General features: G+C 38.7%; 1 protein-coding gene and 2 long non-coding RNA genes across 5 annotated transcripts; 1 reads left to right on the plus strand and 2 right to left on the minus strand.

Moving 5' to 3' along the window:
* Window positions 1-5: 5 nt before the first annotated feature.
* LOC103455251 (serine/threonine-protein kinase BSK3-like) lies at window positions 6-27,987 on the plus strand. 3 transcript variants are annotated; one of them, XM_070823674.1, is made up of 12 exons: window positions 6-568; window positions 749-951; window positions 1,036-1,256; window positions 1,603-1,738; window positions 2,255-2,388; window positions 2,478-2,583; window positions 2,720-2,805; window positions 3,164-3,352; window positions 3,893-4,042; window positions 4,159-4,272; window positions 4,636-4,911; window positions 27,639-27,987. In XM_070823674.1, exons 2-11 carry the CDS (start codon window positions 870-872, stop codon window positions 4,888-4,890), a joined length of 1,473 nt encoding a protein of 490 aa, XP_070679775.1. In that variant the 5' UTR covers window positions 6-568; window positions 749-869; the 3' UTR covers window positions 4,891-4,911; window positions 27,639-27,987. The 3 variants fall into 3 exon arrangements, with proteins under 3 accessions (XP_070679775.1, XP_028950237.1, XP_070679780.1); XM_029094404.2 differs by lacking the exon at window positions 27,639-27,987 and having other exon boundaries at window positions 4,636-5,098; XM_070823679.1 differs by lacking the exon at window positions 27,639-27,987 and having other exon boundaries at window positions 74-568; window positions 4,159-4,186; window positions 4,631-5,098.
* LOC114821618 (uncharacterized) lies at window positions 5,281-5,806 on the minus strand. Its single transcript, XR_003769253.2, has 2 exons — window positions 5,619-5,806; window positions 5,281-5,455 (listed from the first exon to the last, which is right to left on the minus strand). It is a non-coding gene; the product is annotated as an uncharacterized lncRNA (long non-coding RNA).
* LOC114821610 (uncharacterized) lies at window positions 11,462-13,812 on the minus strand. The gene is made up of 3 exons (XR_003769238.2): window positions 13,397-13,812; window positions 12,619-12,664; window positions 11,462-11,873 (listed from the first exon to the last, which is right to left on the minus strand). It is a non-coding gene; the product is annotated as an uncharacterized lncRNA (long non-coding RNA).
* Window positions 27,988-27,990: the final 3 nt, after the last annotated feature.

Here is a 27,990-nt window from a genome sequence, read left to right on the forward strand (position 1 = left end):
CAAATATCTCACCAATAAACTCCACACCATTGGCCCAGCTAATGTAAAACAAAGGAAATTTAGCAAGCTGGTCAAAATCTTCACAATTAAATAAATACAAGAATGATTTAATTGGAACTTAGTTTAATATCCTTGACTCTTGTGATGTTTTTGATAGATTGATGCTAGATTTGTTTCTATATAAATAATAAATAAAAACAAACAGTGTTAGCAACTCGGATTTTTGAGCCATTTTTTCAACTATCACGTTCTTTTTTCTCTGATTTTTTTTCGATTTGGGTTTTGTTTAGAATTCAAATTCTGGGGTTTGTGAGGCAAAAAGGTTGGATCTTGTGAGGATTTTGATCCGATCAAGAAAGGGAGGATAAAGACGTAGAGTGAAAGTAACCCAGAAAAAGGGTTTTGAGCATTGGAGAAGCAGCTGAAAGGTTTAACAACTTTTGTTTTTGGGTCATCTGAAAAAGTGCTTATTGAGTTTCGGTGCTTATAGCTTTTCTGGTGAGCTGTGAAGGTTCTGCTTTACTGGGTTTTGGGTTTTGGTGTTTTCAGCTTCCCCAAGTTGGTTGAGGTACTGAAAGAACTTTTAAAGCTGTTTCTGGTTCATTTCATTATTTTCTAGTACTAGTTTAGTGGATAGAGAGAAAATGCTAATGCCCAAATATATATTTATAGTCGAGTTTATTTTTCGGTCTTATGATTCTAAGGAAATGAGATTCAACAGATGACTTCTATTTCGATAAATTTTCAGGAGGTTTTGAAGTTTAGTGGGCGAGAAGTCAGAGGAATCTGGATTTAGTTGAGGTTGGTTTTCTTTAGAGGCAGAGATTGAAAAAGGGACTTGTGGTTTAAATTGACACCGTGGCATTGAGATGGGGGGTCAATGCTTCAAATTCATACCATGTTGCTGGAATTCACAAATGAAGGCAGCGGTTCTCGAAACTCCTGACATTGGTGGGTTAAAATATGTCTTTGCTTGGCTGTTTTGATGTAGAAGCAGATCATATCTGATGCTTGTGGATTGTTCTCCTTTAACAGATAATGAGGAGAAGAGCGAGGTTGATAACTTACCTGCATTTCGTGAATTCACATTTGAGCAACTTAAAAAGGCAACATCTGGTTTTGCCGTGGAGTATATTGTGTCTGAGCAAGGAGAGAAGGCTCCAAATATTGTTTATAAAGGGAAACTTGAAAATCAGAAGAGAATTGCTGTTAAGCGCTTCAATAGGATGGCCTGGCCCGATGCTCAGCAATTTTTGGTAGGCATACTTTTATGTATCATAAAACTCTAAACCAGATGCTTTGGTGACGAAAACTAGTCTACATTTTCTGCAGAACTATTGTTTCTATCTTTATGTTTTACACTAATGTAATTTTCTGTTGGGATCTTATGTGGTTTTGCAATTCTGGTCATAGGGTGCTTTTGGCATGTAGAATTCACGAATGCATAGCTGTATTTCTCTATGACTGAAATTTACAGTTATTTTTGGACCAAATGATTCCTCATTAACGTTTTATCTGCTCCACTAAAGGAAGCACATCATTTTCTGTCTTCTCTATTTACAACCACTATTCTGAGATGATTTTCATTTGCCCCAACTGCAGGAGGAAGCAAGATTGGTTGGTCACCTCCGCAACCATAGATTGGTCAATTTGCTTGGTTGTTGTTGCGAAGGTGATGAAAGGTTGCTTGTGGCGGAATATATGCCCAATGAAACACTTGCAAAGCATCTTTTTCATTGTAAGGCTTGCTCCTTATACTAGGTTTTTGGTTAATGAACTATGTTGTACTCATTTTTATGGTTGGATATCGGATCCATTTGGTCTTGCAATTGCCCTGCTTAATAGTTTCATTTTGGGTTTTCATTCGAAAAGGATATATTAGGATATTAAGCATCACATTTATTTTAGAAATGAGGGTCACATATTATATTAGAACTTCAAACTATAAATGTCTCTTTTCTGGTATAATTTATCACTTCTTCACCCTGAATTCCATCGCCAAATTTTACTTAAGAGATGTTGGTGTGGGGATCTACATTGAGACAATGGTTGAGGGTTATTACTCCCTCCCCCCTTTTGGGTGTTAGAAACTTTTGTTAATACCGACTTTCGTTTATAGCACAGGTTCATGTTTGACAACTGAGTGGTCTTGTTTCAGTTTTGCCATCTTCTCGAATTTCGCTAATGTTTCCGCTGATGAGTACTGTTCTTTTGTTTAGTGGAAAATAACTTTACTACCTTCTTGAATCATCAGGGGATGCACAGCCTATGAAATGGGTAATGCGATTAAGGGTTGTGTTACATCTTGCACAGGCTCTAGAATACTGCACAAGTAAAGGGCGTGCGCTTTATCACGACCTTAATGCTTACAGAATTTTATTCGATGAGGTAACTATATTTTGACTCCATCTGTTTGGTATCCTTTCCTAAGTATATTCTAATTGTATTCGTTTACTTTATTCATTATAATTTTTCAGGATGGCAATCCTAGAATATCCACCTTCGGACTGATGAAAAATAGTAGGGATGGGAAGAGTTATAGTACAAATCTGGCATTTACTCCACCTGAATATATTAGGAATGGTAGGTAGATCATGGAAAAAAAAAAAGCGGCGTTTTTGCTCCAAACATCTCATTCAAGTTTATGATTTACTTGACAAGCATCCATTAAGTATGTAGTTCAGCAATTATTATACACTGCATATCCCTTGTCTTGCAGGGAGAGTAACACCAGAAAGTGCAATATATAGCTTTGGGACTCTCTTGATTGATCTTCTCAGCGGAAAGCATATCCCCCCTAGCCATGTAAGTGATTGTTCCAGTGGTGAACGGAACAAAAATGAAGAAAAAACCATATAAATTAGGGAAACTCTTGTAAAGATCTAATGATTACTCTTTTACCTAAGATAAAATATAGTTTACTTTCAATTGTTTAAGTGATTGTTCGAGTGGTGAACAGGTGAAAAATAAAGAAAAAACCATTTGTAGGAAAAGTTAAATTAGGGAAACTCTTGTAAAGATCTAATGGTTACTCTTTTACCTACAATAAAATATTGTTTACTTTCAATTGTTATGAAATCTGCGTGAGAATTTATCCTTCTTAGGATATGTAAACACAAAGTAAGCAAATGTATTCATCTGGTGGTTGATCATTATGTGCCAGGCCCTAGACCTGATTCGGGACAGAAATCTTCAGATGCTGACAGATTCTTGCTTGGAAGTACAGCTTTCTAATGATGATGGTACTGAGTTGGCACGCTTGGCTTCACGATGTTTACAATCTGAACCCCGAGAGCGACCAAATCCAAAGTCATTAGTTGCTTCTTTGACTCCTCTTCAGAAAGAAGATGAGGTTAGTTCTTTCTCCTCTGTTTCTCTAATTAAGCATTCTATTCCCAACTTTACCAGGGGAGCATAGTTTGACTGTTTAAAATCTTCACACAATTGTTTTTAGATCTATATCTTGGGCCAGTCTTGTAAGCAATATATTCATATGTTGTCTTCTTTTCACCGAACTCAATCTGAGCTAATTGTGTAAGCTCGTATCTACTGATTCACTATTTGTTAATACTGAACCTTGTACCAATCGGAAATATTTGAAAAATTGGGAAAGGGATATGACTCTAATTTGTTATTAGTGAGGACTTGAGAGAGTTACACTTTTGTTTAGTGCCTTTCATGGTGAATGATACTCTATAAAATATCAATCTCTTATGCCCCGAAATTGAGGGTAGTTAATTACAAGGGTTTTCAGTGATACCGTACTTGTTGGGTGCCAATTAGAAGCACTCAGATCTGCACCATCGTAGTAGTTTAATCATTTATAGATGCTTAACATGATGCTGGTAGCTGTATCCTGAACTTCCTTTATTCTTTTTGCTCACCTCTGCAGGTTCCTTCTTCTGTTTTGATGGGTATCCCACACGGTACCTCCGGGTCTTCTCTTTCACCGCTTGGCGAAGCCTGCACAAGAAGGGATTTGACTGCTATACATGAGATCCTAGAGAGTATCGGCTATAAAGATGATGGAATGACAAATGAGGTTCTATATTCGCTTAATTAATGGAGAAAACTCTAAGTTGTGTTGTGTGCATATTTAGCCTTCTCAATAGTTTGGTTGTGTTACTGAAACATTTTCTCTCTTACGTTCCACTACAGCTCTCGTTCCAAATGTGGACTGACCAAATGCAGGAATCATTAGATTCAAAGAAAAAGGGGGATTCTGCTTTTAAGCACAAGGACTTCAGAACCACGATTGAGTGTTATTCACAGGTTAGGTTCTTATTATGATACTTGTGGGAAATTCTGAGTAGAGGTTTGATAAGAGTTGCTTTCATGTTCATACCAATATCCAAATTTGACCTTCAATAGGATGTTCTTTATCTGACCTGTTAAAATAAATTACTAGCACAGCTTCGTACGAAGTTTGTTTGGCGTTACATCTTATCTTCTAATTCTTGATAGAAGAAACGAAATTGGTAGTTTAAGGTACCTTAAGAATATCTGAACCTAGTAGCTCTACTTGCATGACCAATAAAAAAGAAAAAAACTGAAAGAAAAAAAAAAATATTAAATCCTGAATTGCTGCTTTCTCTGCATTTGTTATCGTCGCCAACTGTTTTATTTTGCTTGCAGTTCATTGATGTTGGAACGATGGTTTCTCCAACAATTTTTGCCCGGCGTAGTTTGTCTTATCTCATGAGTGACAAGCCTCAGAATGCTATAAACGATGCAATGCAAGCACAAGTAGTTTCCCCAGTTTGGCACATTGCATGTTATCTTCAGGCTGTTGCCCTTTCAGCCCTTGGAATGGACAGTGAAGCTCAAGCAGCACTTAAGGAGGGTACTACGCTTGAATCCAAAAGGAGTAAAGCAGTTGGACAAAAGTGAAAATCTAGGCCGCTCGACCAGGTGCCCAGTTTTCCACTTCTTTTGGTTTAAGACCTTATGAATTCCTTTGACAAAATGGAAAGGAAAAATAGAAAGTTGTTAAAAACAGTGGTAGGGAGGAAATCGTTCAGAAGCTTTATAATTTGTGTACAGAAAGCATATAGGATTCCTACTTGGATAAATAAATAATAATTATTAGTTTTTCAAACGTCGTCTTATGGTTGTCAGACATTGATATAAATTACTACTTGGATAAAAATTAAAAATTAAAAGTTAAAACACTTTGTTCAAAAATTTACGACGAACAAAACAATCATATACAGTCCAGAATTAACTGAATTTCTTTAGTAAATATCATGATACTAAACATATACTGCAAAAAGGTATTGATAAAGTAAAAGTAGCAGTAAACTTCTTACAAACAAGTGACACTAACAAATCATCTGCCAAGGAGATGTAGTAGTAAAGTTCTTTATTATGACAGATCAATACTTGAAAACTTAAAATAGATAAGGCCCGTGAAGCTCTTCCAATGAAGTGAACCTTATGTGCTGTCTCAGAAACGCTGAAAATAAAAATAGACAAGCACACATAATTAAGTTCTAAAAAAGACAGCCAAATTAACCAGAAAAAACTTTATAAAGAGATGCATGCATATAGCTTAATTTAAGAAAGAAAAGTAAAATCACAGCTTAATTGAAGTGCCGCTTAATCGAAATCACCCTCACATAAGGCCAATCATTCAAGACATTCAAGAAGCTGAAGTACTAGTATCTCCATGGCTTGATGAAAATCAGGTTGCCACAAACTCCTCAAAATCCAATAATAAAACCAAGCGCCATGCTGATGTAAAATCCCCATGTTATAGGCTCATCCTTTTCTTCTGCATTGCTTGAGATCACGGTTTCATGTTGATCATCACACATCTTTGGAATTAGAGGTCCGCACAGTTGAGAATTTTCAGCATAATTAGAGGGATCAGATAGACCCAGACGTGTGAGAAATATGCGTTGCACGACAAAGTTAAATCTCACCGTTCGTTATGATCCAAAGGCTGATACAAGAAGAAAATAATCACTGACGGGAAATGTGGACATGTGTCTTTAACAAAACACAAAAATAAAACACCCAGAAATTTGTTTTTGTTATGAATAATGCTAGAGAAAACAAAATTTTAAACCAAATGACATGGTGGAAGATAAACACGGTAATCAAAACTTAACTAATAATCTAATCATTAACAATCCTGTCATTTGGTTAGTAAATTTGGTTTAAATATTTGATCTCTCTAGCATTATCCGTTTGTTATTGTGGGGTGGTTTGTGGTTTGGATTAAGATCCATTTTTACTCCAATAGTGAATCATCATATATTTCTTGGTCACCAAGTAACCAAGAGAACATTTTTGGATTTTGGGCATCCAAATTTTGTTCAATAAATAGTAAGAGACTTGTTGAATACTTAGATGAACACACATTATACGCTTGTTCTCCATATTTTCATTATGTTCTAATACCTTATAATCTATAAGCATGCACTCGTTCATACGTTAATAATAAATTTACTTAAAATCGCCTAGGCGCTAGGCCCAATCCGTCACTCAACTAGCGCTTAACGTCTTTTTAAAACCTTGGCAAAAGTACAATAATTCCCCCATCTTAAAAAAAAAAAAAAAGTTTTTTGATATGGGTCCAAAGTAACTAAAAATTGGACCTATTTCAAAAGTCAAAAGTCGTTAAAAATTGAACCTATTTCAAAAGTATGCTTATAAAATTGGACTTATTTCAAATTTTCCCTAAAAACAATTACAATCAAGATCAAGACGCAGAAACACAATTAATCAAGAATTCATCACCTTTGCCCCTGTTAAGTCTAGTTTTGAAAAGTTAAAATATGTCGAATTTATTTTTCAATCGTGCAAGTTAGTTGAAATTTCGAATGGTAGTGACGTCGCGAAGTCTTTTCATATGTAACAAGTAGGAATGGGCAAATACCCATTGGTTATGGGTAATCACGGTTACCCGCTCATTTAAATTAAACGGTTACGGTTATGGGTAACCGTTTAGATAAATAAACGGTTATGGTTATAACCGTTTACCCGTGAAATTTAAATTGGCGGTTATGGGTATTAACCGCGGTTATAAACGGGTAACTGTTTACCTATTTATTTTATATATGTAAAACTAACACAAACCATGTTCTCGATCCAATAATACTTAGCACCCAATAAATTAGCAAGGAATTCATCTGTCATTCTCTCAATAACACTGCTACAGGAATGATGATTCTCATCATCAAGGAATTGGCCAAATTAATTTAAATTATTTACGGGTAACCGTGAAATTGACAGAAATGCTTTGACAAAAATGTCTTCTAAACAATTTTTGTAACCCAATAATACTTAGCAAATATTATATTTACCTTCATTGGTAACAGTTAAAAATATCGTCGGTAAACTATTATTTCAATTATTGTAATGGTATAAGGACTTAAAAAAATTAAAATATGGAAATGTATTGATGAATGTACCTATAACGGTGTTTAATTGTCAAAAAAAAAGAAAAAAAGAAAATTATGACAAATTTTTTTTAATTTTCAAGTTGTTAAAAAACATGTAGACGGGTGAAAAAATGATAAACGAGTTAAAAAGGATAAATGAGTAAACGAGTATTAAACGGTTACGGTTAAATGAGTATGCGGTTATGGGTATGATTAACCGTTTATAAACGGTTATGGATATGAGTATAACCGTTTAGGCAATTACCCAACGGGTAAACGGTTATGCGGGTATGAGCATAAACGGTTATAGGTAAATAATAGCGGTTACCCGCCCGCCATAACCGTTGCTCATCCCTAGTAACAAGTCTATTAACCTAACCTATGTGATCGGGCAAACTTTTGTAAGACCTGTGTGGAAAATATCAACCATTAAAACCAGATCGTGCGGTCAAAATAAATTTAAACTTTTTTCATTTATTTTCTACGTGCAATGAAACGTCTTTCTTTTGCCGCTTTCTCTTGTTCCTTCATATTCTTTCTTTACTTGTTAATTCGGTTTACTACGGTTTGATTTTTGTCAAAACCGAAGTTAGTATTATTGAAATATTTCACATCAATCGTATGCATGATAAAAGAAGAATTTAAACATCCTAACACACTCCAACTAATACCGAGACCTTTTGTGATAAAACTCCACATCTGACATATTGTGCATGTGATAATTAATTGCCAAGTTGAGAATTATATCGATGTTGCTAAAGTGGGCCTTTGGCCCATCTCTTTGATAGTTCTACATGGTACCAAAGCCAGAGAGCGGGTCCATATTACCACGTGATGGTTGGGTCCCATTGGCCCCACGTGATGATGGTGGGTCCCTTGACACCGCGTGTCAGGTAAGTCCCCTTAGCTCCATGTGGTACTTGTGATCCACAAATTTGGTTCCACGTGAGAGACATGTTGAAATATCATATATCGATCATATTCCTGACAAAATGAAAGTTTAAATATCTTAACCCCACATCTGACGGATTGTGCAGGTGGTAATTACCAAGTTGAGGACAATATCGATGTTTTTGGAATGGGCCTTTGGCCCATTTCTTTGATAATTCTATATGGTATCATAGCCAGGAGCGGGCTTGTACTGCTACGTGATGCTTGGGTCCTCTTGGCCTTGATCAATGATGGTGGGTCCTTTGACCCTGCTTGTAAGGTGAGTCCCCTTAGCTCTGTGTGGTTGTCGATATGTGGATCTCCCACGTGTGACTCGCAAATTGGGTCCCACATGAGGGACGTGTTGAAATATCTCACATTGACCATATCTCTGACAAAAGGAAAGTTTAAATATTCTAACTCCATACCTGACGGATTGTGCATGTGTTAATTACCAAATTTGGAACAATATCGGTGTTGTTGGAGTGGGCCTTTGGCCCATCTCTTTGATAATTCTACAACTATTTGATTCGGTTCAGTTTGATTTTTTTTTATTCATAAAGAATAAATAGAAGTAATTCGATTTGGCTGATTTCAGTGTGGTTTTGATGATGCGACTGTGGTGTTAAGAGCATATCCAAAGGAGATGTTAAAAGATAAATGTCAAATGTTAATTTGATGGCTAACATGGCAATGTCAAATTTTCTCTACTTCCAACCGATATGTTTTTTTGTTATAAATGATATTTGTATGACCCATTTTAAAAACAAATCAATTAAAATAAATTTCAAAGATCTATAATTGGTGTATTAATAGGACCCACAAAATAAAAAAATTAAAAATGATTTGACATCACATTTTTTCATATGTCAATCCACATAGGATTGACATATTGGTTAGAACTTGTTCTTACCTTCAAATTTGATTACATGACATTCCACTTATGATTTGACATCTCCGTTAAGGAGATGATCTAAGATCTAAATTAATATCCCGCACGCACAGTACCTCCTGTTCTTGTCTTCACTACACGGCAAACCACTTTCTATAGCATTCAATAATTGCTATAAAAAGTGTTGCATAGCATTTTCTGCAAAGATATAGTAAGGCAACTAGGCATATCTCCACGACCTAAAAAGATGCATCAACTCCACTTTCTATAGCATTCAATAATTATATGCATAAGCTAAAAAGATGCATCTAAGCATTCTCCGTCGTTTGATCAACTCCACCCTTACTTAAACCCAATCGATCGTTTACAACATTTAAGAACTTGAAATATGCACATCTTCAGGACCTATTGATATCAATTTGCCACAAACGCTCCAAAACCCAACAACAAACCCGATCCCCTTACTCATGTAAAAATCCTCTCTATGCATCCAATGCAAGATTGCAGTACGACCCTGTTCTTTAGAGTCAAATTAAGACCAAGAACCACAATTACTTAGGAAAGCAAAATAATTCCACTTGATAAACTACATCAAGTACCAAGAGCATCTCCCATACCGTCTTCATATTTGAGGATTTTTTTGAGATATTTGGCGATTTCTTATATATTGAGATACTTTGAGACCTCTATTCTGGTTCATTAGAAAACATTTATCCCTATATTTAGGTGATAGGTAATCCTAAGGAGACCAAATTTTTTAAATCAAATTTGCAAATCAAATGATGTAGTTGTTGATGATTGGATTATTATTTAAGCGTTGATTAACTTGCTTATTTCCTATTGATGACATATCATTTGGTTTGCAAATTTAATTTAAAATTTTGGTCTCCCTAGCATTACCCTTAGGTGATATAGGGATGTGAGGACTCCATTTATAGTCCCTATTGAAGATGCTCGTTTTACAATAATTCCACTAGACAACATGATTGATAAAGTGAGACTTTTGGTGCCCCATTGAAGAAGCTCGCATTACAATAATTCCACAAAACTACTTTCTTTTTGTTCACAAAGGTATTGAAAATCCTAGTGTAAAGCCCCTTTAACCTATAAAAATAATTTTAGCAAGACCAAAATTTTCAAAAGTGATTATCTTTTTTAAGTGAACCATTGAATCAGGGATGAAAGTTAATCCCTTTAAAATTGAGGCACTCAACACACGCTTCAGTAGATGTTATGGTTAAAAAATAAATATTATTTGAACAAGTGCTTACACCAGAATCATTGGCCTTGAATTTGGGGCTGCGTCTAACTTTTCTAATTCGAGCAATATTCTAATTTAAACTAAACTATAGGGAAGGAAATTCGAACTTTGGGGGCAAGTTCAAGGGGGAGCATAATGCACTTTGGGTGCAAGTTCAAGGGGGAGCATAATGCTCTAAACAACTTGGCTACACCCAGGTATGGTGGGATGACAAATGGCTTAAGTTAGGGGAAAAGGATCCTCTCCGAATCCATTTTGTGAGGATCCTAAGGATCCCCACATCCTAACTGTTTATCGTACATCGTGCAGACAATTTTCTTCAAATACTATTTATGTTTAATTTTAAATAATAAAAGTCAAATGATTTCTAACCGCACGATACACGATGAATGACTAAGATATAAGGATCCCTAGGATCCCCACGAAATGGATCCGGATGGGATCCAATTCCTAAGTTAGGGACATTTGTTAGATTGTGAATGAATCTGACAATGTCTAGTTGTTTTCCTTACGAAAATAGTGATTCAGTGGACACCCGAGAATTGTCCCTGGGCACCCAAGAATGGTTTATGAACAACTAAGAATTTGTCTTTATAGTTGGGTGTCCGCAGAATCATCCTTGTGCAGAAGAATATATTTACAGAGAGAGGAATATCCAACTTTTGGGGGTCACTGTTGATTGTTAAAAGCCTGTTCTGCAACTGGATCTGCAAGGGAAGGAAACATGGCAGCAGATGGCTTACCTTGGTCTGGGTTTGCATTTGAGACTTGACACACTGCAACTGTTTTAAGTTGATGTCCTAGCAGATGTCTGGTCCGACGTCCGGATAATAGTACCATGTCTCCAGCGAAGATACTACTCAAACAACCTGTCTTTCTGTAATAAAATTGCTGACATAAATTTCAGTTGATCAAATCATTACATCCATTCTAATATTACAAATTTATAACATCCACTTATCCCGCTTGAAGAATCAAGGTGAATAACCATTCTAATAAAATCATCAATGAAATCCCCTTTTTCTTTTATATAATGGGGTAGGATTAATAATTTCTGCTAGCAATCACAGTCTATGGTAACGGTAGGACTACAGAACTGTTTCTTTGCTGCCATTAGCTCAAAATGACTCCTTTGTTATTCCATAGTAGACTGGTTCTTCCCCCACAAATATAATGAAATTCCAGCCAAAAGCAGACCTACCAACAATATATGTCCCTTGAGTCTGACCATCTTCAGCCCGCTGCTTCTCACTGGCTACACCTGATGGAAACTTACTTTCTGATGGCTTCCCAAAAGCCCTTGTATCTTGGGGCTTTTCAGCTGGTGCATTCTTACTTCTTGTTGCCGAAACTTTTTCTGCCGTCATCTGTTGTTTGCAAAGTTCCATCAGAAGCTTCACATCTGCAATTTGCAACATACATGATCATAAGCACATCCCATGATCAATCCATAAAAAGTCACTTTCTACTTGTCTGTCAAATGGCAAGTAACAAACAACATCTCATGCAATTGGCTCCGTCAAAAAGCCTTGAACTCAAAAGTGTCCAAAGGGATACAAAAACTGGAGCAAAGGCATACATGGAGCTCAAGAAACTCAGGACAGAACCATGCGTCAACATAAGAAGATGAGTGAGACAGATATCTCATCGTAAAGGAAGCAAAAGGCCATCAGAATGATACTAACAATATCTAGTATTGGGTGGCCAACAATAAAATTATCACAAACTGAGTTTAAGGGTGAAACTCAATATGATCATTCACATGATAGATTAATAAACCAAGTTAGCATGTCAAGGAACGTCGGAAGTCATAACCATAGCATTAATAAACCATTTGCGTTAAGATTAATAAATCAGGTCAGATTTAATAATCCATCTGAATGCTACTAACAACATTCTAGGATTGGGTGGCCAACAATAAAACTATCACAAACTGAGTTTCAAGCGTGAAACTCAATATAATTATTCACCCGACAGATTAATAAACCAAGTTAGCACGTGAATGAAAGTCGGATGTCATCATAAGCACCGCATTAATAAACCACCTATTTTAATATTAACAAATCAGCTCAGGTTTATCATACAACTCAAGGGATAACTATATGTCATTGTGTGAAAAGATGAAAACAAAATCTTGATGAGCTTACATTCTTGAATTTCTTCGGATGGCTTGCATGTTCCAAAGTGGAGAACCTTCAAGATAACAAAAGACAGCAAGTTACTTCATCCATACTTCAAATAATGTGGTAAACAGACGAAGCAGTTCAAAACAGCAGAATTTAGAGTGATTACATTGACAACCTTGATAGACGAACAATCTACAAACCAAGTTAACACCCAAAGGCCTCCCCAACAGTCTCAAGAGGACCTAATCAACTTCTAAATTCTACCCATGGCATACAGATTACATAATGATATAACATACATTTAACATATTACACTTGGTCTGCAGCCTAAAATAATCGAACACTATCCGAAATGTAGCAAATAAAAACTAATTTTGACAGCTTCACGTAATACAAAATAGAAACACCTCAATTCACTAGAGAACATAAATCATATATGCCTTCATTCTTCACTTAATAGTTCAAATATTAGAATTTTGCAACCGAAAACATTAATTTCAATCATTACTAACAGACATTTCCATCAAATTCATTACTTAGACAAAGTTTTCAATGCAGAGCTACTAAGGGCGCCTAAAATGTAAGTACAAGGCAGCGGAATTACAAAGATTATACATTTATTTAATCTTATTAAAGAAAAATGAAATATCTAGAAAGGTTAAAGACATGCAAATTGTGAATCCAAACAAACCCAAATCCACAATTCAATAAAAAGAAAAACCAGATCACAAAAATCTTCAAAATTTACAAGAAATTCACATATAGATGCAAAACTTGGGACATGGGTTTTTAGCTGTACCTCGAAATGAGGACGCTAGAGGGTGGATGATTTGGAGAAAAGAGCATCATTTTCAAGAGGTCTCTTCTTGGTCTTGGGAGGAAGAGAAGACGGAGGAGGCTATACAGGGAGAACTTCGGCGGAGCTCAGAGGGGTTGGGAGGACTTGGGTAGCTGTGGACTCAGCTGGCTTTGCTTCTTCTTCCATTGGTGCTGTTTGTCTGGGGAGTTAAAGGACTGATGGGTTTTAACTTTTAAATTGCACAGGAGGAATAAAGTATAATGTTAAGGAGACAAAATTGATAAATATAATCACGAACAACGAACTTAAGAAAGCGGACTCTCCTTTATACCAATCTCTTGTAGAATCAAGTAGATGGATTAGGCTCTTCCATTCTCTTTCCTCTATTTTCTAGTGCCCTGTCTTTCTGTCTCCTTAAATTCTAACTTTCAGGCGAAAAAATGAGCTTAATAACGTTTCATGATTTTGCATTCCATTTACTTCAGAAGAGCTTAACACCAATTTATACAATTTGGTTGCTAAAATTTGCAATTGACAAGTTGATGCAATGTGGAGTTTTCTCAAAATCCAAGTTAATCAATATCACTTTTAAGCTAAGCACTTGACCACTTTGTACATCACTTTTAAGCGCATCTTATACTTTCATCATGCTTGTGCTCTCATCATTGTTGTCCTTATTAAATCTATTTTTAAAATTTTCATTATTAGCACTTCAAATTTTCTATATTTAGAAAGAAAAATAAACTTGTAAGTAGGGTGCAACTTGGGCAAATTGGGCGAGTTAGATAGTTGACCAAATCCTAACCCAACATTTCTAATTTGGGTATGGGTTGGGTTTGGGTTCCTAGGGGTTTACTCGAGTACGGGTTTAAATTGGGTTCGGCTTACTCAAGTTAAATTCGGGTTTGCCCAATTTTATCAAATTCAATCTTCTTAACACATTATTTATAAGATAAATCTTAAATTTTGAACCAAATAATGCAACATTGTTTAAAATTCAATTTTACACATCACCATCCGTGATAAAAATAAACCAAATATCATGGAACGCATATCAAAAGTTCCAACCATGCAAAGTTGAAATTAAATGACAAGACAATATCAATGCTTTAACCAAAAATAAAACGTAAAAGCAACTAGGGCCGAGCCGGGCCCAATTTTGAAGGAACTAAACCTTACCCGTTTTAAACAGTAATGGGGCGGGCCGGACCGAGTAGAGGGTTTTTAAGTTTGGGAACCGGCCCTAACCCAGCCCGTTTCAAATGGGCCGGTTAGAGGCGGGTCCACAGGTCCAATTAACTTCTTTTTTTTTCTTTTCTGGTTTTGATACAGAGCTCCAGAATGTTCCACGGTTCCATATTGCTCCCACTGCCAACGAAATTGACGGGTTGGAAGCTACCCACACTAGCAGTTGAACCACCGGTGGTGAATCAGTGAAGGTGGTGGTCCCCGTCTTTCTTGCTTATCTCTCCCAATCCCAAATCAAGGTCTCTGTCTCTCGACTCCGATCGACGACGATGGCGCAAGGCTCCAATCTGACTCAGATCGACGATGGCAGTCTTTTGTATGTACTCCGTGAACTGAACCCTGTTGGCGGAAAACGTCGCTAGCTGCGATGAGGTTTTGGGTGTTGAGCACCATGATTCTGTATGCTTTGCACGACGGCGAAGCCATCGCCTACCAAACAGAAGATGAATTCCATATCCTTATGATAAAAGGCAAAAAGTCCTAATTTTTAATTATGTTTTCCACTAAGATGAAACCTTTTGTCAAAAAATGTACACGTGGGGGCAATGCCTTTGTGTTCTTTGAATGGGTATTTCAGAATCTGATTGATCTTCTAGGTTTTTTTAATTTTGATGCTCTATCCAGTTCGGTTCTGTAGAACTCTCGAAGCAATCGACACAATCAATTCAAGGGTGGGAGGGAGAAAAGAATGAGGAATAGGTGGTGCCGTCAAGGGAGATTGATAGGATCAGACATGGTATAAAAGGGAAATTGCAAGGAAAGTAATGCAGGAAATAGAAAAGGAAATCAAAGGAAATTCATATCTTCATTCATAGTCTCTTTACATCATAAAAGAGGTTTAAATACACCCAAGGATAGCTAGGGTTTGAGGTATGGATGGGCCTAATAGTATTACCTAGGTAATGGCCCTAATGGATAATAATGACAATAGGTGGTCTAACTAGTCATAACCAAAGCCCACTAGTTTAGAGTCGCATCAGAGCTGAGCTGTCGTGGTGGTGGAGGAAATGACTCGAGTGGGAGTCTAGTTTAAGTCCAGGAAGGAAAGGGACGATGGGATGGAATGGATAATGAATTAGGTTTAGAGAATTAGTAAATGATTTATAGTTAGAAACGGGCCGTCCAGTGTCCCGTTATTCCAAATCCTAGGACTCGGCCCGCCCCTTAAATACTATGGATCCACCCCGCCCCATTTCAATTCTCAAAAAATTGGAACTGGTTCGTACTTGACACACCCCGATCCTAGAATCAAGGCGTGCTGGGCATCACGTAAGTGTGACGTAACCGAAAGTGCGATGTAGAAGCAAAAGATAAAAGAAATACGAAGGAATAAAAACCAACTACTAGCAATAATATCCAACTAACATGCTAGAGTGAGTTTAAGTGTGAAACACACATATTCAGAGCATAAGTACTAAGTGCAATCAAGTATGACCATAACTAAATTACAACACCCGAAGGTGAGTCCTACATTTAAGTAGTCTGTCAGAATGCCGTGGGAATCCTCGTGAGCCTCCAACACTGCTAACTAGAACCTAGAGGGGCGCAAAACAAGATTGAGTGGGTCAGTAAAACAAAGCTTTTCGAAAATATTTCATTTAACAACACTTCTAACCCTTCTCTGTAAAACTTATATATTTTCCCAGAAAAATAGTATATACATAATCATATATCACAGCAAAACTCAAATCACAAGTCTTTAACACTTTTCAAGAATATGCCATGCTATGATTCAAAACATGATAAGGATGCATCAATATAACCGGTGAAATAATGAATCAACCGGAAACCTTGCAGCTGTCTTGTACGGTTAATTCTATAGCTCAATATCTAACCCAACCGAAGTCACCACTGTGACATGTACGGCACTACTTTGCACATAAATTGGAACTACCTGAAGTAGTCTGTATGACAAGAATGGTGTAAGAATACGCTCTAGTGCTTCTCTCATCAACAGCTGTATAATAATCTAAAGTCACCTACAAGTCGGAACCACCTCTAATGGTCTGTACGACATGTCGGAACCACCTCTAGTGATCTGTACGACATGCACCTACTTGGATCCAAGGTGAGCGTGTGGTGCGGGGTGAATAATATAAGCACTAACACCAGGGGTGCAGGTTATAAGCTCTCAACACAATTCACATCATCAATAAACCATATGAACAACATAAAACTCACCTGATACTCACATGTGCGTCCATAACACCATTTCACATAAATGCATCAAATACTAATTCATATATTTCATATAATATGCATGCATGGCATTTTAAAACATACATTCATTTATATTCAATTTCTGGGAAAAATCAGTAGTATATAGGTATAAACAAAAAATAACTGCCCACTCACTGGTATGTCGAGGGGTCGTAACCCCCGTGATGCCCTTGAATGCGCTCGTCCTCATGATAGGTCTCACCTATATGCGAAACAACTATAAAAACGTTATTTTAAAGCACATAACCAGCAATACATAATAACTTCTCATACGATGCTCAATTTGGGTATATGAATATACCACAGTGATCTACTTGACGTTACGGACGTCAAGATATTTTTAGAAAATTTTTTGGATCAGTGACGTGCCCTCACACGCCAGGAATGGCACGGACCTACGCGTGTCATCCCCTTCCTCCAGTCGCTGGACTGGTTTCGCCGGCGACGGAAAAGTCGCCGGTTTCTGGGAAATTTTCAAACTCCTTGTTCTCCATCAATTCTTAACCATTTTTTATGAAATTTATACCAAAATGAAGCCCTAAGCATGTAGAATCACGATGTACTAATTTAAGGCTAAAAAACACACGAAATCTCACTGGAGAAAATCCAAGAAAACCAGCCAACTTCGAACCCTACGATCCTGACGTCCAAAACCTTCAAACTAAGTACTCCGAGCTTCCTTGGGACCTCACTAAGCTCCCCGTAGGCTGGGACCTCACTAAGCTCCCTGTAGGCTTAGAATTCCCTGAAAACCAACATTTCACATGTGCATGAACAGTGACATTAAACTGGGTTACGGTTTCAACGTGATTTCGAGGGTTTCCAGTTCTAAAACTAGTACCAATCGATTCAGGAGGTCGTAAGGAGGAAGGAACTCACCTTTTTGACATCGATATGTGAAGTTTTGAGGGTTTTGGTTCTTGTCCGTACGAGTTCGAAAGGGAGGGAGAGAGAGTGAACTGAGAGAGGGCACGAGATGAGTGTGTTTGTCCCTTGTGTGTGTGGTCCACCCAAAACAATCACAATCCAAATTTCTTAAGTCCCTAACCACACAATTTGTATAAAATTTTAATCCACTTAAAATTTTCCAAGAATTTAGGAGAGTATGCAATATTCAAAAAACATGTCACACGTACCTTAGCAACCGTTAAGGGTAATTCCGTCATTTCACATTCGCGATAAATGAGATTTCGGGACGGGCTGTGACAGTACCCGCCCCGACCCGCAATTCCTGTACCTGTTTGCCCATCCCTAAGCAACACTTGTTCATTGTTCAAATGCAAAGCAAACAACCAACTCAAGTATAGTCCTCCCAAACTTTTATCTAGTTATAATAATATGAAGTGGGACGGGTAACATGTGCATAAGCAATTTAGGTTAGAAATCAGATTGGATTTGGCTTGACATGGACAAGTAAACATCAACCCAACCCAAAAGGGGTGGATTCGAAAAATCGAAAACTGAAAACAAACCGAACTGAACAACAAATTGAAACCGAAATAAACTGAACCAAAGAAAAACTGAATCGGATTAGAAAAACCAAATCGAACTGGATTATATTGATTCAGTTTCGGTGTCAAGAGTTCGGAAACCTAACTAAACCAAACCGAACCGAATTCTAAACCGATTTAAACGATTTTTATGATACATAAGTAACCCTTACTAACTAATACATTACTGTGTACATATGCAATGGATCAGGATCCTCTCCTGAGCAAATGGAGAGGATCCTCCTGACCAGGTCCATCGGGCAGTTCATTTTTTATCCAACGACTATAATTATTATAACTTTTAGAGGGGCCTCCTATTTGTAGCCGTTTGATAAAAAATGAACGGCCCGATGAGCCTGGTCAAGAGGATCCTCTCCATTTGCTTAGGAGAGGATCCTGGTCCATATGCAATTAATTTAAGGATTCGTTATTGTTTTTTATTGTACGATTAGTTTAAGGATTTGTTATTGTTTTTTATTGCCAAGTGATGAAATGGATTTTGGCAGGAGCCAATTACTTAACTAAGACCCGGTATGAAATGGATTCTATGTTAATTTCCCATTGCATATAATTATTAGAATTCAGTTTTTGCATTATAATTATTTGAGGTCAGTGCCTTACAATTGAATAAGGCTTTTGCCCAGTTGTTTTATTTGGTACTGGAATATATGCATCTTCCCTTATTTTTGGTAATGGAATAAATATGCATCTGCCCTCTCTTTGAAGTTTCAACAATGCATACATTAGTGATGTAATGTACCATGCAACACTGTTAGTACTTATTGAAAAAATATATATATAAAAAACCGAACCAAATCAAACCGAATTAAAAAAATAAAAAAAAAATCGAATCGAATAGTAACTACAGTTTTGGCAAAAACCCAAACAAAAAGGAACCGAACCCACCCCTACCCAATATTAATCGGGTTGAGATTGGGTTGGGTTTAGACGAGTTTTTCCTTCATTCTAACCCTCTCAATTGGGTTTGAAATCAGGTTGGGTATGATCTAACTCATGTTGCACCCCTACTTATCAAAAGTACAAATGAAAATTTTAAAATAATAATAACAGTTCTCAAATTATTTTTATAACCTCCTCATCATTGCATTTTAATTTTAAAAAAATAAAAAAAATCATTTCTCTCCCACTTCTCTCCTTTTCATATATTATATATATTTTTTTAACTTTTATATTTGAAGAGAATCAATCTAGAAAAACTAACGAAAAATTCAAAAAAAATTTCTTTTAGCGAAAAGTTATTTTTAAAGATATAATAAATAATGATAGTTAAAGGTAAAAATATGATTTTTCGTTAAAAGTAAAGTGGAAATGGTTTTGTAAAAACTCCATTTTCTTCCAATTCCATCTTGTGCTTTCTTCCCCTCCCAACAATGAAAAGCCCTCACTTAAAACTTCATCACTTTCTCTAAAACCAACCCTCAAAAGTCTCCATCTTTAAACCCTTTTTCTTTCCAGAGAATCCAAGCGAAAGCAAAAGCATGGCGATTAACTCAAAAAGCGAAAGGCTGGTGAGGAGGACGACCGTGGTAGCCACTGCACTGCTGCCTATTTCCTCTTGACTGCTGATTACGGCTCCGAGCCCAACGCTCTTAACCCTGTAAGTTCCTTTTTCTTCCCGCAATTTCATCTTCAGAATTCAAACTTTGATCCTGTTACGAAAAGGGTAGCGAGAAAATGAAATATTAATATTTGGGTTCACAATTTAATTTCTCATGTGTGCAATTTGAGCTCACAAATTTGGGGGTCTTTCCATTTCGGGTTTGATTTACAATTGTTAGTTGTAGAATGAAGGTGGGTTGTGTAACTGGACTAGTTGGGAATGTTTTGTTTTCGCTTTTTGTCGATTTTGTTCTTGTCTTTTTAGCAAAATGATAATGTGTGCGAGATTTTGGGTGGTTTACTCTTCTAGTGTAGTTACCACTCTGTAATTACAAATGTTTTGGTATTTGATTGCTCAAGACACCCAAAGCGATCTTTCTATCACTTAGATTGGATTGTTTACGACGAAGCCAAAGTTGCGATTGTAGAAAGCTGGAGAAAATGTGATATAGGAATGCTTTTGGACTGCTATGCTTTGTAGATAATTGAGCACTTTCTCTTTTCTTCTCTGAATGTATAGAGAAGCATTTTTAATCATTTAGGAACGACGTGCTTTGCGAAAATTGGTAGTTTAAGGTACCTTAGAGTTCCTGAACCAGGTAACTCTACTTGCATGACCAACAAAAAGAACAACAACAACAACAACAACAACAACAACAACAACAACAACAACAAAGCCTTTTCCCACTAAGTGGGGTCGGCTATATGAATCCTAGAACGCCATTGCGCTCGGTTTTGTGTCATGTCCTCCGTTAGATCCAAGTACTCGAAGTCTTTTCTTAGAGTCTCTTCCAAAGTTTTCCTAGGTCTTCCTCTACCCCTTCGGCCCTGAACCTCTGTCCCGTAGTCACATCTTCGAACCGGAGCGTCAGTCGGCCTTCTTTGCCCATGTCCAAATCACCGGAACCGATTTTCTCTCATCTTTCCTTCAATTTCGGCTACTCCTACTTTACCTCGGATATCCTCATGCCCAATCTTATCATTTCTCGTGTGCCCACACATCCCATGAAGCATCCTCATCTCCGCTACACCCATTTTGTGTACGTGTTGATGCTTCACCGTCCAACATTCTGTGCCATACAACATCGTTGGCCTCATTGTCGTCCTATAAAATTTTCCTTTAAGCTTCAATGGCCTACGACGGTCACATAACACGCCGGATGCACTCTTACACTTCATCCATCCAGCTCGTATTCTATGGTTGAGATCACCATCTAATTCTCCGTTCTCTTGCAAGATAGATCCTAGGCAGCAAAAACGGTCGCTTTTTGTGATCTTCGCTAGATTGCTCCGGTCATTAGTGTGGATAAGTATATAAATAAATAGAGATAGGAAAGCAAACACAAGATGTACGTGGTTCACCCAGATTGGCTACGTCCACGGAATAGAAGAGTTCTCATTAATTGTGAAGGGTTTACACAAGTACATAGGTTCAAGCTCTCCTTTAGTGAGTACAAGTGAATGATTTAGTACAAATGACATTAGGAAATATTGTGAGAGAATGATCTCGTAATCACGAAACTTCTAAGTATCGGAGTGTGGTATCGTCTTGACTTGCCTTATCTGTCTCATAGGTAGATGTGGCATCTTCTCTGGAAGTACTCTTCCTCCATCCAGGGGTGGTATCTTTAACTGGTGGAGATGCACAAGGTAATGTATCAATTTCACTTGAAGCTTACTTGTAGTTTCAGGCTTGGTCAAGCGCGATACAAACCATGTAGTAGGAGTCCCCCAAGTCGCCGAGCTAGGGGATCTGCTGAAAGAGGTGACAAACAAGGTAAGCAATCAGAGCTCCGGCTGATTATTCACCTTCTCCCCATCTTGCAGCAGCATGAAGGATAAAGAGAAGAAAAATGAGAAGAGATGATATGGGATACTTTTACTTTTGAAGAAGTAACTTTCCACAGGCTTATTCTTGAACTGAGCTGGAGGGTTTTCTGGTTTCCTCCAGAGCCGACTGAAGAATTTGAGGGTCAAAACAAGTCCATCAAATCTAGAGTACGTTCGACCCTGCTGATATGGGATACTTTTGCTTTTGACAGAGTAATGGATGTATCGGCACGTATGTTGTTACGCTTGTCTTCACATGCTTCCTTGTATCCTTCGCACTTGCCCTATCTGTTCCTCAAGCAGATGCGGTATCTTCCCTGGAAACATAAGATGTTGAAGATGAGTACTCGAGAGCAATGCCAGGTAAGTAATCAGGTAAGGGGTTCCAGGCAGTCAGTTCCTGGTTGGAAGCTTGATTCCAAGTGCTGACTGATTGCTCTCTTTCTCCTTGTCTTGCAGGCAAAAACAAGGCCAAAGGAAAAGACAGGGAAAAAGCATGATATGGGATACTCTTGCTTTTAACCCTGATGATATGAGATATTCTTGCTCTAGTATAGCTTGTTTGCAGAGGTATTATCGGGGGGAAAGAAAGCTGAATATTTCGAAAGGCTTCGTTGGGAGTGCCCTCTCAGATATGAGGAAGGGTTGAGCATTTTTGCAGGTCTGCCTGTCCGTTGGGGATGGAGGTCGACATATATAGGAGTCTCCCTAACAACAAGTAGTAATGCTATTCCTTTACCCTGCTTGGTCATAGCACGGTAGTGGGAGCTGCCAACTTCACATGTTTTAACTATGTCAGAGCACTTTGAAAAAGTGGTCTGTGGTATCTGGCTCTCGAGAAGTCTTCGACAGAATGCCCATAATTTCCGCAAAGCTGAGTGTGCGTATGACAGGTGCTGACAAGGCTAGAAAAGTAGGTGCCTCTTCGATTTCTGAGATCGGCCCTCGTGGTCTCTGAGCAGCCCAGCTTTTGAGAAAGCGAGCGTCTCTTCGATTGATTCGGAGAACGATGCATCTTCGATTTTTAAGAAAGCAATCATGCTGGGGGTCTGGCTCTCGAGATTCGGGGAGCAGTGTCACTTCGATTTTTGAGAAAGTAATCATGTTGGGAGTCTGGCTCTTGAGATTCGGAGGGCGGTGCCTCTTCGATTTTGGAGCAAGCAATCTTGTTGGGAGTGTTTTCTCGAAAGTGAGTAAAGGTTGGGCATGTTTGCTAGTCTACCTTGCCACGAAGCACAGAGGTTGACACACAGGGATTTTCCAATTATCCAGCAATGGTACTGTTCCTTTACCCTCTCTTCGATTTTTGAGAAAGTAGTCATGTTGGGAGTCTGGCTCTCGAGATTCAGAGGACGGTGCCTCTTCGATTTTGGAGCAAGCAATCTTATTGGTAGTGTTTTCTCGAGTGTGAGTAAAGGTTGGGCATGTTTGCTAGTCTACCTTGCCACGAAGCACAGAGGTTGACACACAGGGACTTTCCAATTATCCAGCAGTGGTACTGTTCCTTTACCCTTGTGGGTAATAATATGGTAGCTAGACCTTCAAAATTTATGGGTCTAAACTTTGTTAGTGCTGTTTCTTTGCTATTCTTTTACCTTTCTTGGTCAGAGCGATATAGTGGGAGCTGCAAGCTTTACGTGCTCAATTTTGGCAGAGAACTTTGGCAAAGTTATATGTGGTACCCATGAGCTATTGTTGCGTGTGGGAAGTGGGTGATTGAACAGTAAGATTCATGTGTTTTCTACTTCCTCAGAAGTCTTCGACAGAATGCCCATAATTTCCGCAAAGCTGAGTGTGCGTGTGACAGGTGCTGACAAGGCTGGAAAAGTAGGTGCCTCTTTGATTTTTGAGATCGGCCCTCGTGGTCTCTGAGGAGCCCAGCTTTTGAGAAAGCGAGCGCCTCTTCGATTTCTGGGATCGGCCTTCGTGGTCTTTGAGCAGCCTAACTTTTGAGAAATCAAACGCCTCTTCGATTTCTGATATCAACCCTCGTGGTCTCTAAGCAGCCCAGCTTTTGAGAAAGCAAACGCCTCTTCGATTTCTGAGCAGGCGCCTCTTCGGTTTCTGAAGCTCCGTCGAGTGCAGATTTTTATAGGGGCTGGCATTAAGTTCCAAAGCACACTTGAATCTCCACCAGTAGAAGCTCCATTCTTGCACTTCTAAGATCTTGATTTGTCCAACCTCTTCTCTCTTCAACACCTTTGAAAATGTATGGCCCATCCGACCGTCGTTTTGACTTGAACCTTGTTGAAGAGGCAGCCCTGCCTTCTCCATACAACATATGGCGCCCATCATTCGTCTCCCCTACTGGTCCTCTTACCGTTGGGGATTCTGTGATGAAGAATGATATGACTGCTGCGGTGGTGGCCAGGAACCTTCTCACTCCCAAAGATAACAGACTACTTTCCAAACGGTCTGATGAGTTAGCTGTTAAGGATTCGCTGGCTCTTAGTGTTCAGTGTGCAGGTTCTGTGTCTAATATGGCCCAACGCCTATTTGCTCGAACCCGCCAAGTTGAATCATTGGCGGCTGAGGTGATGAGTCTCAAACAGGAGATTAGAGGGCTCAAGCATGAGAATAAACAGTTGCACCGGCTCGCACATGACTATGCTACAAACATGAAGAGGAAGCTTGACCAGATGAAGGAAACTGATGGTCAGGTTTTACTTGATCATCAGAGATTTGTGGGTTTGTTCGAAAGGCATTTATTGCCTTCGTCTTCTGGGGCTGTACCGCGTAATGAAGCTCCAAATGATCAACCTCTGATGCCTCCTCCTTCTAGGGTTCTGTCCAGTACTGAGGCTCTGAATGATCTCCCTCCGGTGTCTTCTCTTTCTGGGGCTCTACCGACTGCTGAGACTTCTCCTAAGCAACCCTTGTGAAGGCTCCCTCTTGTTTGTTTATTTTGACTCATGTATATGTACATATTTGTAGCTTGTCGGGGATATCAATAAATAAGTTTTCCTTCATTTCAACGTATTGTGTTAAATACACCAAAACCTTCTTCGCTAAGTTCTTTGAATTTTCTTTTGTTGAAGCTTGTATGTTGAAGCTTTCTGAGTGAAGCATGTAGGTTGGGGTAGTGTTCCCTTAATTTCCCGAGTGAGGAAAACTTCTCGGTTGGAGACTTGGAAAATCCAAGTCACTGAGTGGGATCGGCTATATGAATCTCAGAACGCCATTGTGCTCGGTCCTGTGTCATGTCCTTCGTTAGATCCAAGTACTCTAAGTCTTTTCTTAGAGTCTCTTCCAAAGTTTTCCTAGGTCTTCCTCTACCCCTTCGGCCTTGAACCTCTGTCCCATAGTCGCATCTTCTAATCGGTGCGTCAGTGGGCCTTCGTTGCACATGTCCAAACCACCGTAACCGATTTTCTCTCATCTTGCCTTCAATTTCGGCTACTCCTACTTTACCCCGGATATCCTCATTCTTAATCTTATCCTTTCTCGTGTGCCCACACATCCAACGAAGCATCCTCATCTCCGCTACACTCATCTTCGCCACTCATTTGGCATCTTCTTCGTTTTCAAAATCCTATTGAAAAGGTCAGTGAGCCATGTTATACCTGTCTCTCCCAAAACTTTCCACACTTCGATTGGTATATCGTCTGGGCCTACTGCTTTTCTATGCTTCATCTTCTTCAAAGCTACAACCACTTCTTCCTTCCGGATTCTACGATAAAAAGAGTAGTTTCTACACTCTTCTGAGTTACTCAACTCCCCTAAAGAAGCACTCCTTTCATGTCCTTCATTGAAAAGATTATGAAAATAACCTTTCCATCTGTCTTTAACCGCGTTCTCTGTAGCAAGAACCTTTCCATCCGCATCCTTGATGCACCTCACTTGGTTTAGGTCCTTTGTCTTCTTTTCCCTTGCTCTAGCTAATTTATAGATATCCAACTCTCCTTCTTTGGTATCTAGTCGCTTATACATATCGTCATAAGCCGCTAACTTAGCTTCTCTCACAGCTTTCTTCGCTTCTTGCTTCGCTTTTCTATACCTTTCACCATTTTCATCGGTCCTATCCTTGTATAAGGCTTTACAACATTCCTTCTTAGCCTTCACCTTTGTTTGTACCTCCTCATTCCACCACCAAGATTCCTTTTGGTGTGGGGTAAAACCTTTGGACTCTCCTAATACCTCTTTTGCTACTTTTCGAATACAACTAGCCATAGAATCCCACATTTGGCTAGCTTCCCTCTCTTTATCCCACACACACTGGGTGATTACTTTCTCTTTGAAAATGGCTTGTTTTTCTTCTTTTAGATTCCACCATCTAGTCATTGGGCACTTCCAAGTCTTGTTCTTTTGTCTCTCTTTTGATATGTACATCCATCACCAACAAGCGATGTTGATTAGCCACGCTCTCTCCTGGTATAACTTTGCAATCCTTACAAGTTATACGATCCCCTTTCCTCATTAGGAGAAAATCTATTTGTGTTTTTGACGACCCACTCTTGTAGGTGATCACATGTTCTTCTCTCTTCTTAAAGAAGGTGTTGGCTAAGAAAAAATCATATGCCATTGCAAAATCCAAGATAGCTTCCCCATCCTCGTTTCTCTCCCCAAAACCATGGCCACCATGGAAACCTCCATAGTTGCCTGTCTCCCTGCCCACGTGTCCATTTAAATCTCCTCCTATAAGTAACTTCTCCGTCTGAGCAATTCCTTGCACCAAGTCTCCAAGGTCTTCCCAAAATTTCTCCTTCGAACTGGTATCCAACCCTACTTGAGGTGCGTACGCACTAATCACATTGATAAGTTCTTGTCCTATTACAATCTTGATTGCCATGATTCTATCTCCTACCTTCTTGACATCTACAACATCTTGTGTCAAGGTCTTGTCCACGATGATGCCAACACCGTTTCTCGTTCTATTTGTGCCCGAATACCAAAGTTTAAACCCTGAGTTTTCTAGATCCTTTGCCTTACTACCAACCCACTTAGTTTCTTGTAGGCACATAATATTTATCCTTCTCCTCACCATAACTTCCACTACATCCATAGATTTTCCCGTTAAGGTTCCTATATTCCACGTTCCTAAACGCATTTTGCTCTCTTGAACTCTACCCTTCTGTCCTAGCTTCTTCACCCTCCCCCGTCTAATAGGATCAAAGTACTTCTTTTGTGTGTCCCGTGTAAAGTTGATAGGAGCATATGCTCCCAAACAACTTTGAGTGGAGTCGTTCGAAAAGAAGTTTCTATGGCCCCCTTGCTCATTTAACACTGCATCCGGGTGCCGATGGAGATACAGCGACCCTTGCTCATTTATCACTGTGCTCGGGCCACACAGCGCGCCACTTACGGGTGACGCCCTAGCTTTAGCGCGATTTTGTTCTGGATTCATTTTCATAAGGATTCGACGTGATCATGGAGTGCCGGCTGTCGACTACCTGACGCCCTCCCCCTCCTCCTTTATCCGGGCTTGGGACCGGCAATGTAAGATACATAGGCGGAGTTACCAACAAAAAGAACAAAACCGGAAGAAAAAGCTTAGTAAATCCTTGATTGCTGTTTTATCTGCATTTGTTATCGTTGCTTACAGTTTTATTTCGCATGCAGTTCGTTGATGTCAAAACGATTGTTTCTCCAACAACTTTTGCCCGGCGTAGTTTGTCTTATCTCATGAGTGACATGCCTCAGGAAGCTATAAACGATGCAATGCAAGCACAAGTAGTTTCCCCAGTTTGGCACTTGCATGTTATCTTCAGGCTGTTGCCCTTTCGGCCCTTGGAATGGATGGTGAAGCTCAAGCAGCACTTAAGGAGGGTACTATGCTTGAATCCTAAAGGAGCAAAGCAGCTGGACAGAAGTGAATATCTAGGCCGGTCAACAAGGTGCCTAGTTTGCCACTTCTCTCGGTTTGGCTCTCAGCTTATATAGTCGTCGATCATAAGGTTTAAAACCACTGGGGCCAAAGCTTCATCATTTCCACGGTATTAGATTTTGTCATCTTCCAGCAGTATATATTGTATTTGAATTGTTTTATTTGATTTGATTTCCCGTGCATCAAATGGTTCGAGTATATGAATTACTTTGACAAAATAGAAGGACAAATAGAAAGTTGTAAAAAACACTGGTAGGGATGATGTCATTCAGAAGCTTGTAATTTGTGTACAGAAAGCATATAGGATTCCTGGTGTATTATTTCTGAATAATAATAATAATAATAATTACTTTGTTAAACGT

The sequence above is a fragment of the Malus domestica genome, chromosome 01 (assembly GCF_042453785.1).
Source record: "Malus domestica chromosome 01, GDT2T_hap1".
NCBI classification, from domain to species: Eukaryota; Viridiplantae; Streptophyta; class Magnoliopsida; order Rosales; family Rosaceae; genus Malus; species Malus domestica.

What these genes read in the sequence shown, in the direction of transcription:
- LOC103455251 (XM_070823674.1), top strand. Translation starts at nt 870, where the DNA reads ATGGGGGGTCAATGCTTCAAATTCATACCATGTTGCTGGAATTCACAA. An exon ending in TGCAAAGCATCTTTTTCATT is followed by an intron (nt 1,739 to 2,254) that starts GTAAGGCTTGCT and finishes TTGAATCATCAG; the next exon opens with GGGATGCACAGCCTATGAAA. An exon ending in CGATTGAGTGTTATTCACAG is followed by an intron (nt 4,273 to 4,635) that starts GTTAGGTTCTTA and finishes TTTTGCTTGCAG; the next exon opens with TTCATTGATGTTGGAACGAT.